Raw genomic sequence first — 19,021 nt, 5'->3', positions numbered from 1 at the left:
GTGTTATATTTATGTCTGTCTGTTGGACATATTGTCTCTGTCATCTTCTTTCCCTATCTGTCTCGCATACTCTTTTTGTCTGTCTCTGTGTCTCTATCCCTGTGTGTGTGTGTCTCTCTCTGTGTCTCTATTCCTGTGTGTGTGTGTCTCTCTCTCTGTCTCTATCCTTGTGTGTGTGTGTGTGTCTCTCTGTCTCTATCCCTGTGTGTGTGTGTCTCTCTCTGTGTCTCTATCCCTGTGTGTGTGTCTCTCTCTCTGTCTCTATCCCTGTGTGTGTGTCTTTCTCTGTCTCTATCCCTGTATGTGTGTGTGTGTCTCTCTCTGTGTCTCTATCCCTGTGTGTGTGTCTCTCTCTCTGTCTCTATCCCTGTGTGTGTGTCTTTCTCTCTCTGTCTCTATCTGTGTGTGTGTGTGTGTGTCTCTCTCTCTGTGTCTCTCTCTCCTTTTTCGTTTTCCCCTGTGACTGTGTATGTAGAGCTTTGTGTGTTTAGGATGTGTGCAAATTCTACAGTAAATGCGCGTGTATTACTACTTGTATTTTGTATTGTTTTTCAACTATGCAAATATTGAATTGTGCACATTTTTGGTGAATATCAGGAAAACGACTCGAAGCCTGCGGGCTGTTTGTGACCATCGTGAAATAAATAAAAATAATAAATTCGAATTTCGGTATATTTGCAAAATAGTTAGTAAATTATTCTTGACATTAGAATAATATGCATCGTAATCAAAAGGATATAAATGAATGGTATTTCAACGACGTCTACTTTTTTTGTTATAAATATGTTTGAAATATAAACACAGGTAGATCTATGTAATTATGACGTTTTAGCGAAACGAGAAACTTAGACCCTGACGAGCCATTTCGGGGACAAAAATCCAGACTGATCTGTTAACACAACATTTAAGCACTTTATTGACGCATTATTTAATAGGAAAGACCACAATATCATAAAGTAATTTCATTTTTATCATTTATTTAATAGCTGAATAGCTGAATATAGTCTACACGATAGGACAGTTTATTTACTATGTTTTTTAGCTCATTGACACCATTAAACAAATGATAACGATTAGGATGTTCGGATGGCGCTTTTTACCAAGATGACCGGGGTCCAAGTATCTGATCGGATGTGAAAAGATATTGGGTCACATGCCAATCCACGTGGTTTTTCTCCGGGTATTTCAGTTTCCTCCCATATTAAAACCTCCTGTGCGCTTCTATGCGGATAAACACGATGGATTTGTATAGTTTGGTAATTGCATAATTGTTGTCAAAAAACTAAAGTTGATATGTAGATAATTATGACCTTCATGACAATTTCATTTCATTTCACAGACTCCGGAAATCATTTCTTTGTGTAACAACTTGAAAAGTAGTGAAGCATTCAAAGAATGTTTCACAATGGGATCTGTATCTGTGGATACTTTTCTTAAATGGTGTCGAGAAGACGTATGTGCAGTATCTACACAATATAAAGACGACATGTTTTGCGAAATAACCGCTGCCATGTCAATGCAATGCTTACTGTCTAACATGAACATTGACCTCGACTGGAACGCTTACGATCCGTGGAGCAAAAAGTGTGGTATGTTCAGTGAAACATTCAATATTGAATTTCACTTATTTTACCAAATTCTAAAAAAATCAAAATGATTGAAAATTTATTTTATGTTTCCGATTCTTTATTATATTCCATTGTTATTGTTAATTATTCTGGTTGGAATGTTTGATAATGTTACGAAGAAGGAGAACAAATAAACTATTGAATATAGAGCATTTCGAAATAAATCTAAGGTATAACACCCTACTATGAAAACTGAAATAACCATACATTTTATTATTTACTTTCACAAAACTGCAATTATCTAGCAGTGCTGGAATCTATTTATAAATTAGTACCAGAAATGAAAGCGTTCAAAGCTAAGTAAGGAGTTGTTTATTTGCTTGCAAACGTACATATGCCCTTTTACATCTATCTCTAAACATGTTGTATAAAGGCTAAGTCCGTTTCTGTTCCAGTCGATTACAATGAGTGTACATCAGGAACATACACAGAGTGTTCCTCTATATGTAAAGGACATTGTCTGGATGTACAACTCAATGATCAGACGTGTATCGAAATGTGTGTCCCGGGATGTCAATGTCCTGACGAAGGATTATTTTCACCAGAAAGCAACCAATTGACGTGCGTAAATATTGAAGAATGTCCTTGCTATGACCCATATACAAATGGAAATGTTCCCGCAAATGCTGTGGCTGTCCATGGATGCACCAACTGGTAAGTTAACATAAAGGTTGATACAAAAAGGTGCAAAATAAACATAAAACAGTTTGTATTGTTATCTGCCAAAAGAAGAACAAGTTTGATAGGCAGAGTTTTGTACGGAATTAACATTTGTTTTTGATAGACAGTGTTTTGTACCATATAAACATCTGTTATAGACCGACAAGGATTTGTGCGGTATAAACTTCTATAATTAATAGACAGGGGTTTGTACCGTATAAACATTTGTTATAGACCGACAGGGTTATGTGCGGTATAAACATCTATAATTAATAGACAGGGTTTTGTACCGTATAAACATCTGTTATAGACCGACAGATTTGTGTGCGGTATAAACTTCTATAATTAATACACAGGGTTTTGTACGGTATACACATCTGTTATAGACCGACAGGGTTTTGGGCGGTATACACTTCTATAATAAATAGACAGGGGTTTGTACCGTATAAACATTTGTTATAGACCGATAGGGTTATGTCCGGCATACACTTCTATAATTAATAGACAGGATTTTGTACGGTATAAACATTTGTTATAGACCGACAGGGTTTTGTGCGGTATACACTTCTATAATAAATAGACAGGGGTTTGTACCGTATAAACATCTGTTATAGACCAACAGGGTTTTGTGCGGTATAAACATCTATAATTAATAGACAAGGTTTTGTACCATATAAACATTTGTTATAGACCGACAGGGTTATGTGCGGTATAAACATCTATAATTAATAGACAGGGTTTTGTACCGTATAAACATCTGTTATAGACCGACAGATTTGTGTGCGGTATAAACTTCTATAATTAATAGACAGGGTTTTGTACGGTATACACATCTGTTATAGACCGACAGGGTTTTGTGCGGTATACACTTCTATAATAAATAGACAGGGGTTTGTACCGTATAAACATCTGTTATAGACCGACAGATTTTTGTGCGGTATAAACTTCTATAATTAATAGACAGCGTTTTGTACGGTATACACATCTGTTATAGACCGACAGGGTTTTGTGCGGTATACACTTCTATAATAAATAGACAGGGGTTTGTACCGTATAAACATCTGTTATAGACCGATAGATTTGTGTGCGGTATAAACTTCTATAATTAATAGACAGCGTTTTGTACGGTATACACATCTGTTATAGACCGACAGATTTTTGTGCGGTATAAACTTCTATAATTAATAGACAGCGTTTTGTACGGTATACACATCTGTTATAGACCGACAGGGTTTTGTGCGGTATAAACATCTATAATTAATAGACAAGGTTTTGTACCATATAAACATTTGTTATAGACCGACAGGGTTATGTTCGGCATACACTTCTATAATAAATAGACAGGGTTTTGTACGGTATACACATCTGTTATAGACCGACAGATTTTTGTGCGGTATAAACTTCTATAATTAATAGACAGGGGTTTGTACCGTATAAACATTTGTTATAGACCGACAGGGTTATGTTCGGCATACACTTCTATAATAAATAGACAGGATTTTGTACGGTATAAACATTTGTTATAGACCAACAGGGTTTTGTGCGGAATAAACATCTATAATTAATAGACAATGTTTTGCACCGTATACACATTTATTATAGACCGATAGGGTTTTGCGCGGTATACACTTCTATAATAAATAGACAGGATTTTGTACGGTATAAACATTTGTTATAGACCGACAGGGTTTTGTGCGGTATACACTTCTATAATAAATAGACAGGGGTTTGTACTGTATAAACATTTGTTATAAACCGACAGGGTTATGTGCGGCATACACTTCTATAATAAATAGACAGGGGTTTGTACCGTATAAACATCTGTTATAGACCGACAGATTTTTGTGCGGTATACACTTCTATAATTAATAGACAGGGTTTTGTACCGTATACACATTTGTTATAGACCGACAGGGTTTTGTGCGGAATAAACATCTATAATTAATAGACAATGTTTTGTACCGTATACACATCTGTTATAGACCGATAGGGTTTTGTGCGGTATACACTTCTATAATAAATAGACAGGGGTTTGAACCGTATAAACATTTGTTATAGACCGACAGGGTTATGTGCGGCATACACTTCTATAATAAATAGACAGGGGTTTGTACCGTATAAACATCTGTTATAGACCGACAGATTTTTGTGCGGTATAAACTTCTATAATTAATAGACAGGGTTTTGTACGGTATAAATATATGTTATAGACCGATAGGGTTATGTGCGGTATAAACTTCTATAATTAATAGACAGGGTTTTTAACGGTATAAACATCTGGTATAGACCGACATGGTTTTGTGCGGTATAAACATCTGTTATTGATAGATAAGGGTTAGTACTGCATACACATCTGTTACGTATGGTTTAAACATCTGATAAACATATCAGATGATGATATACAGGGTTATGTACGGTAAAAATATAAGTTATTAATAGACAGGGTCTTGTATAGTTTAAACATTTGTTATTGATTCAAGTGGGTTTTGTGCAATGTTAACATCTGTTATTGATAAGCATGGTTTTGTAAGTTACAAACATCTGTTATTGATAGTAAGGGTTTTGAACGTCATAAACATCTGTTATTGATAGTAAGGGCTTTGTACGATATACATATATGTTATTGATATACGTAAACCCATGTAATGCTCATGCGATGAATGGATAACCCTTCATGAGTATCCAGTAAAGAGTATTGCGGTTTATGGATAAGGTTTATGTTGATCAGGAAGTTAGGGTTGGTGGTAGTACGATTATGTTATCATTTATAATACAAAATAACTATTGAAATATGATTTTTTTTCTTTCTAATTTCTATGAAAATGCTAAACCTCTGAGTGAATTTAACATATTGCTTCTGATTTTAAAATGTTTAGCTCAGTTTGATATTACACCATATTGATTATCACTCAATTATTTCATATCGAACATGGCATACACATATTTCGTTGATGTGTTTTATCCAAACGCATTTGGAATTTACTCTAATGTAATCACAGGTAACTTAAGGCTTGCATATTTTTCTTTAAACCTATTATACAATCATACCTAATTTATTGTTTTGTTCACTTTCATAGGCTTGGTCGAATTTGCGGCATCTTGTTAAGTCTTATTTTTAGATGTAAAATAATTGTGTTTTTGGTTGTCCTCAATGAAGTTACATTTTGTCTTTTCCTTTACAGTACATGTCACAATGCGGTATGGGATTGCGAAAATGACAACTGTGATGTTGAAATTGTATGTCCTAAAAACCAAATATATAAGAAAGGAATATCCGGATGCACACTCACCTGTGAAACGCTTGACAGCAAGGGCCGCTGCGAGTCGGATGTGACATATGACGGCTGCGGGTGTCCTGAAAACCATTATAAAACTCCCGATGTACGTTACGAAATACTTAAAAACTATATCGTCATAACGGTGTAATAATTTTTGTTTTCAACTTGTAAATAGATCTACGTTTCTTCAAATCGATCATTGTATTTTCAGAAGACAATTAGGTATTTTATGATAAAATTATTATTTCTTGCTTATTCCTGTCTTTTCAGAGTCTTTAGTTAATATATCAATGTTGTTTTTGTGTATTTATTAAGTATCTGATCATCAAAGATTCAGTTTAAATAGAAGTGTATAGTCTCATACATTCAAAAAATTTGACGGTCCTGATTTTGTCCCTTCGAGGTGTGATGTATTCATGTTATGAAAGAAATGGGCATGTTTTGTACAAATGTTTTTATGCGTGTAACTGAATAGTTTCACACCTGTCGATGACAAATCTGTTCAATGGCTATTGATTCGATCTTTATATTTTGTCTTTTGAAAAACATTTGTGTTATAAAATCCTCTTTTGTTACCTGCTCAGCAAAGCGAAGAAATTATATTAATTCAGTGTTTTTTTTCTGTAACAAATATGAACATTCTTCATTAATTTTCTGGGACACTGTACTTTTAAACAAACAACATATCGCATTTTTGTTTCAGGGAACCTGTGTAACAAAAGAAAACTGCCCATGTAAAGACAATCGCAATCAATACCACATGCCAAATACGGAGATTGAGCATTCTTGTAAAGTCTAGTAAGTTTTCTGATTTCAATTTCTGTGAATGAACTAAATTTAATTATCTGTGAATGAACTAATTATAATTATTATACCTTTAGTGAATATTTTTGTAATCCGATTTGTCGAGGCAAATATTTCTTCGGCTGCAAGTATCTGAGGACAATCTTGCCTCGGGCTCACAAGTCCCAGACATGGCTGGCCAACAGAACTTGAGAATCCTCACAGGAAATCCATCGTATAACATATCACGAGTAAAACGAATCCACTACACATCACAGATAATTAAAAAAGTGTGCATGCATTTCTGTCAGAATCGAAAAGTACACAATGACCCAAATCTTACACTTGATGCCATTAACATTCCTGTCGCTAAACAGACCAAATTTCTCAGCCTCCTTTTTTTATTAGAAAATCTTGTTCATACCACATATAATGTATCTGAAAGATAAGTGTTCTAATGCGTTAAACTGTATACGAATCCTTTCTCGTAATAATTGGGGAGCGAACTGTGAAATTGAACAAAACTCGAGTATGGCTCTATGGTATATAGCTCGGCGCGCAGTTCTTACCTGCATAGATTAGACCCAATCCATAACCGAGGGCTACGTCTAGGACTTGGATTTTTTCGAATAACACCAGGAAAAAGCTTTTACGTGGAAGCGAATGAATCATTCCTTTATGATGGAAGGAAAAACTGGTATTATAGTTTAGTATTCAACCCAAACTACTGAAACATATTTACGCAAAAGCCAAAACTTCTGCCAACATTTGGTATCCGAGTTTTAAAATTCCTGCAGGAACTCAACATAAAGTTGACTTACATAGCTGCATGTTACATATCCGATGTTCGTCCATGGACCATACAAACTTCTGATTTTAACTTTACATGACTGAGGGAAATCCAGTGTTATTCCCGAAAAACACCAATCCTCCTTTCGGTAATGCTTTTCGAAATACCTTTTTCATACACAAGTTTACACCGATTGTTCCAAAGAAGGTCAAAAAGTGGCAGAAGCCTGCTGTTCTGCTATTTCTTGCACTTCAGTTCGACTACAAGACAGACTCTCTATCTGTTCTTCAAAGTTTATAGTTACGAGATCCTAAAAACACACTCGTACTTAACCTTACTTTACGCATCTCTCTTATCTTAAAGAAATGTAAAACTACTTTACTATGGGTTCCATGCCATGTCGGAGTTAAAGGCAACGAATTTGTTGACAGCGTAGCAAAACATGCGTTAAATCTTCAACACACAATTATCAAACTACCATTTACAGATTTTAAACCTATTATTTGTACAGCCAATCAAAACGAATGACAGCAACGCTGGTCTATCTTAGCTCCGTACTGGGTACCTATTTAAAATGAGAGATCTACCTTCATGCCGGTCCAACTCAGTTGAAACTTATGAGGAGATTCCAAGAAAAATAGCACACAAAGTGATGGTAATTTGAAAATAAACATGGCGGCAAGGCAACCGTCTAAACAAGTGACATTCCAAAACAAATCCACAACAAGAATCAACTCAAGGCTCAGCGGTTAACGTACCTTAGTGACGCTTACTTTAATGTTTGTTATTCCTGGTCAGTCCAAAATCCAATACAATGAGCTGTCCACTGTCAAAATATTTCGATATTTTGAAGTAATTAGCAAGTCCTTTGTGCAGGGTACACTCGAACATATCGATACCGGCCTCAGACAATGTGTTGTTAATTCAAATCAACAAGCGCCGATCAAAAACACAAAAATACTACACAAAGTGTTCTTATCTTTTTGAGATTTTCAATTCAGCATGGTTTCAATGACAACCATGTTTAAACTTTCCCTCTGCTTAAGTATTTAAATGTTTAACTTATCAAATTCCTGCACGTTTTGTTTTACATTTACCAGCGAATGTTCCCTTTGCGGCGATTAAAGGATGTTAGAATTAATAAAGTTCTTCTGGCAACAATGACGTAGTTACACACGGCCTTATGAATATTTAAAATATGTCTCACATGCGTGTTCTGTATCCAAGCACGCTACAGGAGAAATATCATGATCCGATGCTTCTTTGTTATGCAGAGATTTGTTTAATAACTTTCACTGATTTGGCCCATGTCGCCTTGAGAGATTGAGTCAAATGTTGTCAAACAAGTTCACATTTCTAATTGTTTGCTTCAGACCAAATATCTTAACCTATACATCCTGGTTGCATTGCACACCCAACACCACACCAGTATCTTACTACCAATGTAGGCATGTAAGATAATTATATTGATGCTGTATTTAATATACCTATTTCTGTTTTACAGTAAATGTAGTAATCGCAAGTGGGTAGTGATTGCAGAAAAGAACTGTCCAGGTATGTAATAAACGATATTGTATGATTATATTCAGAACCCCCCCAACTTATTTTGTTTACATTGCATTCATTGTATAATATCTCGCTTATCATGATTCTAATCGGTACCCCACCTTAAAATATTCATCAATGTGATAATTCGATTTCAAGTAGAAGACTAGTAGGCCAAATATCAGACCGTAGTTCAAAGCATTTGCGTTTGTTCAGGAGGTGGAACACATGAGAGTCCAAGAGGTTTGATTTATTTTGTAACAATTACCATCTTCTGCTCAAAAAGAAAAACAAATGTTTTTATATATTTCGTTTATGCATATATAATAGTATAATACTGATGTTTAAGTTAGTAATGACAGTAAAATGTTATCTCTAACACTAATATTGACGAATTATTAAGTAACAAAATGTATATGAAAATACTGTTCCTATTTCTAACTACAGATGTGTGCTGGGTGTCCGGAGGGCCTCATTTTAGAACATTTGATAATGTGGATTACAATTTTGACGGAGATTGCACATATGTAATGGCAAAGTCAATTAACTTAGAAGACATGGTGAACTTTGAAGTTCAAATCACACGTTTGAATTGCGGCATTTCTTCGATGCCATGCTCTCGAATGGTTCTTTTTAAAATGGGATCGGCTAAGGTTAAAATGGTGAGAGGGAAAGCAGTTGAAGTTGACGAAAAAGAAGTTGAGGCCTCCTATTACTCGTTTGCGATTGGAAAATATCAAGCCCATTTGTCTGTGGAGTTTCCTTGGACCGTTTTGGCTATTCCAGATTATCAACTTTCAATAATGTGGGACGAGGGTAAGTTATTTAATAGATATTATGTAATCCATGCTGTATTGCATTCTAATATAATCATTTGAATTCGATGTTGCTATTATACTGTCCTCTTTATTGACAATGTTAAAGTAAATGTGATAGTGTAAAATGAATAATTTGTTTGTTTGTTTGTGTTTAATGGCCCATCGACAGCTGTGGTCAATTAGGGCCATGGTGATTTATTTATTTAATTTTGAAAACGAACATGTTCGTAACGAAGATAAAAACAGATATAAATAAATAGTTTTAAAAGCATTCGCATGGTATGCGTAAAAAATAAAATTAAAAAGGTTTAACATAGTGAATTAACTGACACAAGCTTTCATATGCGGAACATTCAATTAACATATGTTCCACTATAAATGAAATGTATAGCAGCTTTTAAATATTGATTTGATAAGCAAGTGTCTTTGGTGATGTTCCGAATAGTTTTTGGATCTGTAAAAAAAGTCTGTAAACCTTTAATTAATTGATTTTTGTTTTGTTTTTGCGAGCAGGAACACGAGTTTACATTTTTGTTGGAAAATTATGGAAATCTCATATGGATGGTCTTTGTGGAAACTATAATAAGGACACTGAAGATGATCTCGGGGGCCCCGCTTCTTCTGGCAATTTACATGCAAACACCTATAAAACATCATCGATTTGTGCCGACGACTCGACCACAACATTCACACCATGTGAAGTACGTATACATCATAAACGTGTTACTGATTAAGGCTAGGCTATTGATTTGAGATTTGATTTCAAATATTATGAACGATTGAACAGTGTTATCAGTTCTTAATATTGTACAGGGCGGGGCATTTCGAATGTAAATATGTATACCAAGATAAACTCGGGATAGGGCTAATTATGATGCCGATTATTTACCAAAAATAACTCTTACTGATTGATAATTCCTCTTATTATTCTTTGGAAGCAGAAATCTAGATTATCGATCATATTTGAATAATAATAGGAATGTTTGAAATTGCCGAAACGTTCCAAATTCGCAAAAAACACTACTATATATATAATATCAATTCCATGTTTCAAACATGTTCGTAATTTACAATAAATTTGTTCAGACTAACTTCAGAATTCCAAGAAACTTGTATAATGACTGTCTTGTTGAATTTCATTTTTGTCTCGCCGCCACGAAGTGGAAGCGAAACTATGGTGTTACTTTTCCAGCGACGGATGGCGTCAACATTAAGTTTGTTTTGCGTTTAAGTTAGTTTCACTGGAAGTATAAGTCCAAAACCAACCAAACTTGAACCTTAGATGTATCTAAGGTAGTACATCTAAATCAAATGCATCAAATGCAGCCTATCTTTCATGGTCCATTGACTTTGTTAGCATATCAATTAACGTAATGTTTTTGCGTTTAAGTAGGTTTCTCTGATATGTGCATTGATGGTTAAAGCGGGGCAAAGGCGAGACATATTAATCCGAATGGCTTGTGATAACGTGGATTTTCTCTATGCAGGGTCATCTTAGTCACCGTACGAAATGGGCTGAAGAACAATGTGCCGTTCTCAATGGAGAACTCTTTGAACGTTGTCGTGATGAAGTAGCGGTTGAACCATATTATGATCAATGTTTGTATGATGCTTGCAGGTAAATACATTTTAAGTTTTAATTATTACAAACCATGTTATCTTCTACATCGAGAAAAGACATTAATAGTGCACACATTCAAGGAAAATCCTGAAATACTTCAACTGCTTGATTATCTTCAAATTTCCTTATGATAAAATGTTCCAAAAGGGTTTTACAAAATGAGTGTTTCATCTGTTTTATCAAAGATTTCAGCTTGTTTGTGATATTGTATATACTTGGAACCTTTACAAACATCAACTGTATATACATTCAATGACTGTACATGTTTCAAAGTCTATTTGTACATGCTAATATCTCACCGTACATATTTCATATATAATTTAACATAGTTCATAGGTATACGTATGTAATTTACATATCTAACCGTAAATCATCCAAATATATATAACCGTACATAAGGCTCCAATCATAAATATTGCAGAATTTGTTACTTGTAACCTGCCTTCTCGACTTTGTTAATTAAGCAACATGGTCAGTGGTAGATGCAAAGGGAATAAAATAAAGCGGAAATCAGTCTATATAAAAAAAACTACTCTGGAAGTGTTTACCTTTTTTCCCGCAGTTAATTTATTATGTGGTTAAACAAAATAATTTACAAAATTGTTGTTGCGCTCAGTATGTTAGAATTCTACAATGATTGTTGATTATGTTCACTTGAAGCTGTGACAATGGCGGTGACTGTGAATGTTTGTGCAACTCCATTGCAAACTATGCCGAAGCTTGTAACAGAAAACGTGTCAGCATTGAATGGCGTTCACCCCGATTTTGCCGTAAGTAGTAGCATAATTAGTAAATGAATAACAACTTTAAAATGTAAATGTAATTGTCTGTCAGTTGTTAGCAGTGCAAGGTTTTGTGGGTTCTTATTGATGCTGTGAGAATGTTACTGTAAGTAATATGGGTAAAAAAACCCATGGAAATCCGATGATAATTTGCTAACCTACACAGCTTTATTATGTTGTATTTACACTTGCGTCACATTCTCCCTTTTCGAAGCACAGAGAATGTAATCTTCATTTTAGCCACATTAAACACCTGATCGACTGACTAACCTTGCCGGAATGTGTTTCTGTCCATAATCTAACCAAAGCATCGCTTGCTTTGAACCATGAACATATAAAGTAAAGTGACTAGGGCCTGTATATGAAGAACCCCTCTAATACTCTAACTCATCTTATGGGCTATTTCTTGACATTTTCTAAATAAATCTTTCTCACTATATTGTTAAATTATCAATGTAACTTTTTCCTGACTTTAAACTTTGGGAGAGAAGTAAGAGAAAAGGGACATTCAGCAGGATGAAGAGCAAATGTCTACCTAGAGACAGAACGTGGTTCAATCCCCACTCAAATGGATGTCATTTTAACAATGAGATGATTTGTTTCCGTTGTGCTTAAACCAAAATGTTCCTACCTGTGATTCTTTACTTAATCGAGCACAACAGGGGTAACCTGGTATCAAGTTTCGTTCAATTCAAATGTTTTCATTACCTGGTTTTATGTATTACAGCAATAATGTGTCAGAAAGGAAAAGTATACACGGCATGTATGTCTCCATGCCACCAGACTTGCAAAAACATTGGGGATGAGCCAGAACCTTATTGCAACACAACACAGTGCGTTGAGGGATGCATGTGTCCAGAGGGATTTATTGAACACGGTAAGACAATTGATTTACAGTTATGATAGGTGTCAAAAACAACATTTCTTTAGAATAAATTTTCAATCGATGCTGTAATTATATAAACAATGCAGTTGATGGTAGTGCATTGCTTTCAACTTTGAATGAATAATTGCTAATTAACAAATTTAATCTACATAAATAATTAATTTCTAATTTTGTTTACGAGTAATTCTACTTTGTAATACCCGTTATGAAGGGCACTCATTTTTTTAAAACCTCACAATTTCTAAATCTATGTTATTACATACGGTAAATCTAAAACTGTTATGGATGTTTGATCGTGTGATTCGTGAAATCATAATCTGTCGTACCATACATAATTTTAACCCTGCCTTTTTCAGAGGACGGATGTATTCCTGCTGATGAATGTCCATGCTATCACGAATCCATCCCGCATCCATATAACACTTCTATTGTTCGTAATTGCCAAGTATGGTACGTCCTCTCAAAAGAACTACAAAAGTTAGAAGAATTAATCAGGCTATTGATAGAAAATTATACGAGCTGCAGAGAGTAAATAAGTATGATAAACTGTTTAGCAGTTTAACATGGGTATATCCTGTAAATAAATAAATGCCAACAGCAGGTTCTTTGTGGTTACAAAGAGTTGATCGAATTAATTTTTTTTGTGTGATCCTAAGAGGAATGCATACTATGACCCCAATGTATTAACGAGTTTTACTGTTCACATTGAAACATATGGGGATTTTTTTTTTTAAATATTTTCTCTCCTGTCACTTATTTGTTCCTTTTCTCGGTGGCCGATTTTTTTAAGGCGTCTGACAGTCTACGATCACTAGCCCCACCCCCCCTCATATGGGTCGTCGTGGTTTCGAGGCCTACATGGGGCAGTCGACAGGTACTGGCCGCAGGTCGGTGATTTTTATCCAGGCACTTTTCCTTCAAAAAAACCTGGCACGTCCTTAAATTACCATAGCTCTTGATAAGACACAAAATACAAACAAACAATTCATAGTCGCTTCAGCTCAATCGCTTATAGTTATCTCTAGTTATGTGACTGGACGTAGTATCATACTGCCGTATCCACTTTATGACATGAGAAATTTTAAAGAGATGGATCTATTTTTTAGTTTCTGTGTTGACTCATTATCTGTGGACAACGCATTCATACGACCTAACCTACTTCAACGATGTAAAATCTGTAAAAAAATAAACAAATCTTTGGTCAAATAAATGCTCCATATTCATTGATACCAAGCGGATAATTTTTCTTCAGCTGTTTCAGTGATTACAATTTAATTTGAAAATGCATAAAATTTATTGAATAATTTTAATAAACGTACTTAGTTGAGCGTACTATCATATTTTAATCAAGTATTGCCTTGATGAAATGGCACACTCACGAAATATGCAACGAACACATTATAAAGGAGATTAAGCTGACGCAATCATAACTCAGCATACTATATAAAGCGCTATCGTTTGTTATGTCAGCTAATCTCATTTCATTTTTATCTGCAGTACCTGCATCAGAGGCAGCTTTGAGTGTGAAGGCCAAGAATGTGCGCTGAATTGTACAGATGACCAGTTTAGCTGCACGGATGGACAGAGTTGTATAGAAAAGATCTTCCGTTGTGACTCAGTGATGGATTGTCGCGATGGTTCAGATGAAACGGAATGCGGTAAGACAATGCAAAATTATGTAATGTTTTTTTCTTCAATAATACAATCGGGCATGGTAATTGTTTTGTATTTTGTTTTCGTCATGTTTATATAAACTTACTGCAGTTTTGTTTTAACATGAATCACAGCTGATATTCTGTTCATGTCTCTGTACACACAAACATATTCTAAACGCATAACACACACTTCATCTGCAATTACTACATCAGCAAATCAATGTGTGTAAAATTGCCAAAAAGGACTTTCAAAAGCTGTTATACTTCGTGAATAATAGCGCGGTATGTCCTTTTGGTGATGAATTACACATTGGTCACACCAGCAGTTAACTCAAAACACGTATGAATGTGCACCAGCAGCATATTAAAATCAACTCGTTACAATATTAACAAATTATCAAACACATCTTGATTGATTCGCTGGTGATAAGCTTAATGTATTACTTATCTATTAAATGTATTATTCTGAAACTAGTCCACATGAACGAAAAACCAAAATGTATCAAAATATAAATAATAGACTTAATTGATAATCGACAAATTCCGAGCCAGCCTGTTCCCTCATCCTGTTAATATATTGTTTATTTCTTGATATTTCCGAGCTAACGTTATGTATTTTATCATAATAAGAACACAACCATCAATGGGTTTGTTCTTGTCCTCAAAGATATATTTTTTTCTTTTTCAAAAAGGTATCTCCTTGAAACAGATGACTATCGACCTTTTTATTTGCTTCTGTTTCGTATTTGAAAGCAGTAAAATATAATTATAGCTGAATTCAACTAGCTCTTCCTTTACATGAATTGTTTTTATGCCTGAGGATTTTTCTTTATAAAATGAAGCATTTCAATTCAATTCAAATTTGTTTTGTATTTTAGTTTGTGAACCTGGACAATTCACATGTTTTAATGGTGTATGCATCAACATGACTGAAAAATGTGATGGGATGCATGATTGTTTGGACGGAGCTGATGAGATTGGTTGCCCCTGTAAGTATTGTGAAGGCATATTACAAAAAAACAACACCTTCCACATTGTACAAAACCTTAAGTAAAAATATGAAATCCAAAGGATTTTGGAGTTATAGTGTACAAGTAAATTCTACTCGTTACCACCTTGAGCTACATTAGTAAGCCGTGGTAAATGCTAACTTGTAACTGTTGATATTAATTTCTTGCCGGTAAAATACAAATATAGTTTGCTTTTCTTTTTGTAAAATGAAGTAAATATCGTCAAAACTGAATTACATACAATCCATTTACATGTATTACTCAAATGGTTAGCTTTTTATGTAAGTATATATTCACGACCACCCAGATTGTTTTTAAGACTAGATTGAAATATTTCATTGATAGTAGCTAATATTGTATTATCTCATCTCTACTAAGATAATACTGATGCTGTTATTAGTTTGTCTGTATATGTTATTCTTTATAAAATGCAGTATTCATGATCTCTTTGTTTGATATGAGGGTTGATCGTTTTAGTTACGCTCATAAGGGAGCCTTGTGCTTTTGTTGTCACTACTACCGCAGGCTGTTTTTTGAGGACGTGAAATTACTTTGATTTAATTTGCCTAACATGGCGGAAGACGCATACCCTTATGTAATACCTGGTCTTATTATCATTGTTTCTTTTCATGGGTCTCTTTGTAAATCTCTCCTTTGTTCAAACTTTGCCTTATATTGTTTTTGTTTTGAGTTTGTTTTATTGTGTTATTGACACCTCAGTATTCTCATGTTTTGTCTCATGAAGAACGTTTGTTCAGAGATAAGTGATTGAACAAAACAGATTATATATGTTTATTATCAAAATCATTTGCAGATCACTGCGAAGAAAGCACAATAGAGCAGTTCCAGTGCGCCAATGGAAATTGCATTCCTATGTCATTCCGATGTGATGGAAATTTCGATTGTCATGATGATACGTCTGACGAGATGAACTGCAATTGTAAGATATCCAGTTGAATGGAGTTTCTATTTCATATTTCTTTTAAATGAAAGCTGAGTTTTTTCTTATTTTAATTCATCAAAACATCGTTAATATTTAATTGTTGAAATCGTTAATATCTAACTATAGTAAAGTTATAACTGACATCATAATACTAAAACAACCGTTAATCTAGAGCTAAAGCTACGCTACAATTATCAATATAATACAATTGGATATGTCAAATTACATAAACTCGATCATTGTGAATGTACTATCACAACTAAAACAATGTAACTTAAGTACTGCTATAATTGTTAACATAATATGATTGCAATAAAATATATACTAATGTGCTTATTCCCAAAGAAGGATTTAAGACATACATATGGGATTGAACCTGTAAAATTTGTTGATACATATAGTATGTTAATAAGGAAATGACACTGCAATTTATAACTGTTTCATCCTTTTAGGACTCATGTGTAATCACAACTGAAAAATATGTAACTGGGTAGAGTGCAACTTTATAGCCTTATGTGCATCACGTGTAGAAGACTGTAGTGATGAAGTTGTACTCTTGCGATTACTTATAAGTCATACTTAATACTCGCTTGTATTTTACAAACCAAACCTTACTTATGTGCTTTTATCAGCCATTTACTGTCAAATATTATATTTGAATGTGCTGGATTTCAAAAATGTTTTTAAAAAATGTAACGACTATTAAAAGCTAGCGTGATACATTTTCGGTGCTATTTTTATATAATTATTTACATTAAATTCACTTTTTGATAAAATAGGATTTAATTTATATTTGGTTTGTTTGCTCTTGATGGTGTTTGCATCTTTAAAACAATTTAATCCTTTGGGTTGAATGTAATATATCCGTTCTTGTATATGTTTATTGTATGTTCTGCGCGAAATGACCTGTAAGTCGTGTAGAGTCCTTGATTGAAGGCTCTTAAAGACAAATACCATATACGATGTCAATAGCTTTTTTGTTCGATACAAACTGCACATCGTAGATATGTGTGAAGATAAAAAAGTGTAGGACATGATAAGGTTTTTGTTACCAGCCTTGCTAAACTTTTCAATAAATTCGGCGATAGAAAAAGAAGATAATATTACGTTACATTAGATTTTGTCTCTGGCAACTAAAAAGTAGTATTATCCTCGAAATGTATTTCTACTGAAATTTATAAATGGTTAAAGATAGTGCTACAATACATGTTTATGATAACACATCGAAATCAATTTTCCTATGTTTGCGCGATATTGACGGTCAAAAATAACAAAAAACATCAATGGCATGAAATACCTGGTATGTAAAGCTTCCATTGCTGTCGACTGATTATTTTTGTTAAGAAATCTAAGAAAACATCCTAGTTAAAAATATAGAGATTTAAATGGAACTCATTTAAGAGAACATTATTTTGTTTTGGAATTTCATCTGATAGCTTTTTAATTATGGTGCATTATTATCTATTATATATGTTAAGGAATTGTCGCTGAATGAACTTGAAAGTGAAAAGTTGTATGCTGCTAAACTAAGAATCTAACTTTTCTGCCGATTATGTTACAAACACTGTACCATGAAATTAGATGCAGGCGAAGTAAGGAATAGTAGAATTGAAGTCATCGGCCAGTCCTATTGAAATCTAGGCCTTGTACAACTCTACAAGAATCTTCAAGTACGATACGTGAAACTTAGTGATATCATCACTAGTATAACGTCAAAATGGTTCCACACAAAATATGTATGACGCTTTGGCCGATACAAACAAGATATCTGATCTCATATTAACGGCATCAGTAAATAAAAAATAAGATTTATCAGTACCAGCAAGTTATTATACAACATAAACAATATTCAAGGTGAACTATTAAGTCCTTTATGAATAATTTGATCAATGCTGTCGCCTTGGATCTCCTATGTAAAAATTCAGGTGAATACAATTTGGCCAATTCTTACGGTCCGCAATAATAATAAATATTTGTGTTCACTTGTAAAATCATTGTTCCTTGCGGACAGCTTGTCGTTTGTGAATGATACACAATAATACTTTCTTTACCTTTGGTGTTTTTTCCGCTATGTGACAAAAGGTGGAAGTTTATTTTAAAAGTGATGATTGGATGCAACCACTTCGCATAAGGTCATTGCTTATCATATGAAGATCTAAATTTCAATTATTTATTTATAGACACAGGACCATGTGAGCATGTAGCACATTTTCGATGTGGACAGTCTGGAGCATGCTTGCCACTGTCACTCAAATGTGATCGTCACGATGACTGTGGTGATGGGTCTGATGAACCAGAGAGTTGCCGTACGTATTGCCGAAATTATTGCGCAGTATATGGAATGTAATTTTACCTTTATACTATGAAATCAGATATTTTCGTGTGGCCCACATTCCCTGGTTTCACAACAAAACACCATATCGTTGGAACATGAATTCGTGGATAACGAGAAATCCACTCAAACGGAGAAATGCTTTATATCAAACTTATAATTACTTCGTAGACCTAATTTTCGTGGATGAAGTTAATCCACAAAATTTAAAACCCGATGAAAATTAATGATTTCATAGTAACATATACTAAAATTAGATACAGAAAGGAATAGAGACTCGTAGATCACAA

The 19,021-nt window shown here is 34.2% G+C and overlaps 1 protein-coding gene across 1 annotated transcript; it reads left to right on the top strand.

The window, feature by feature from the left end:
- Positions 1 to 1,357: 1,357 nt before the first annotated feature.
- Positions 1,358 to 16,413, top strand: LOC110457090 (SCO-spondin-like). Its single transcript, XM_021508190.1, has 11 exons — positions 1,358 to 1,589; positions 2,024 to 2,282; positions 5,471 to 5,669; positions 6,270 to 6,364; positions 8,644 to 8,693; positions 9,132 to 9,500; positions 10,016 to 10,203; positions 10,990 to 11,120; positions 14,289 to 14,449; positions 15,325 to 15,435; positions 16,271 to 16,413. The coding sequence occupies exons 1-11, from the start codon at positions 1,406 to 1,408 to the stop codon at positions 16,411 to 16,413; spliced, it is 1,890 nt and encodes a 629-aa protein (XP_021363865.1). The 5' UTR covers positions 1,358 to 1,405.
- The last annotated feature ends 2,608 nt before the right edge of the window (positions 16,414 to 19,021 follow it).

The sequence above is a fragment of the Mizuhopecten yessoensis genome, unplaced genomic scaffold (genome assembly GCF_002113885.1).
Source record: "Mizuhopecten yessoensis strain PY_sf001 unplaced genomic scaffold, ASM211388v2 scaffold9023, whole genome shotgun sequence".
Classification (NCBI taxonomy): Eukaryota; Metazoa; Mollusca; class Bivalvia; order Pectinida; family Pectinidae; genus Mizuhopecten; species Mizuhopecten yessoensis.
This window is presented reverse-complemented; position numbering and strand designations above follow the sequence as displayed.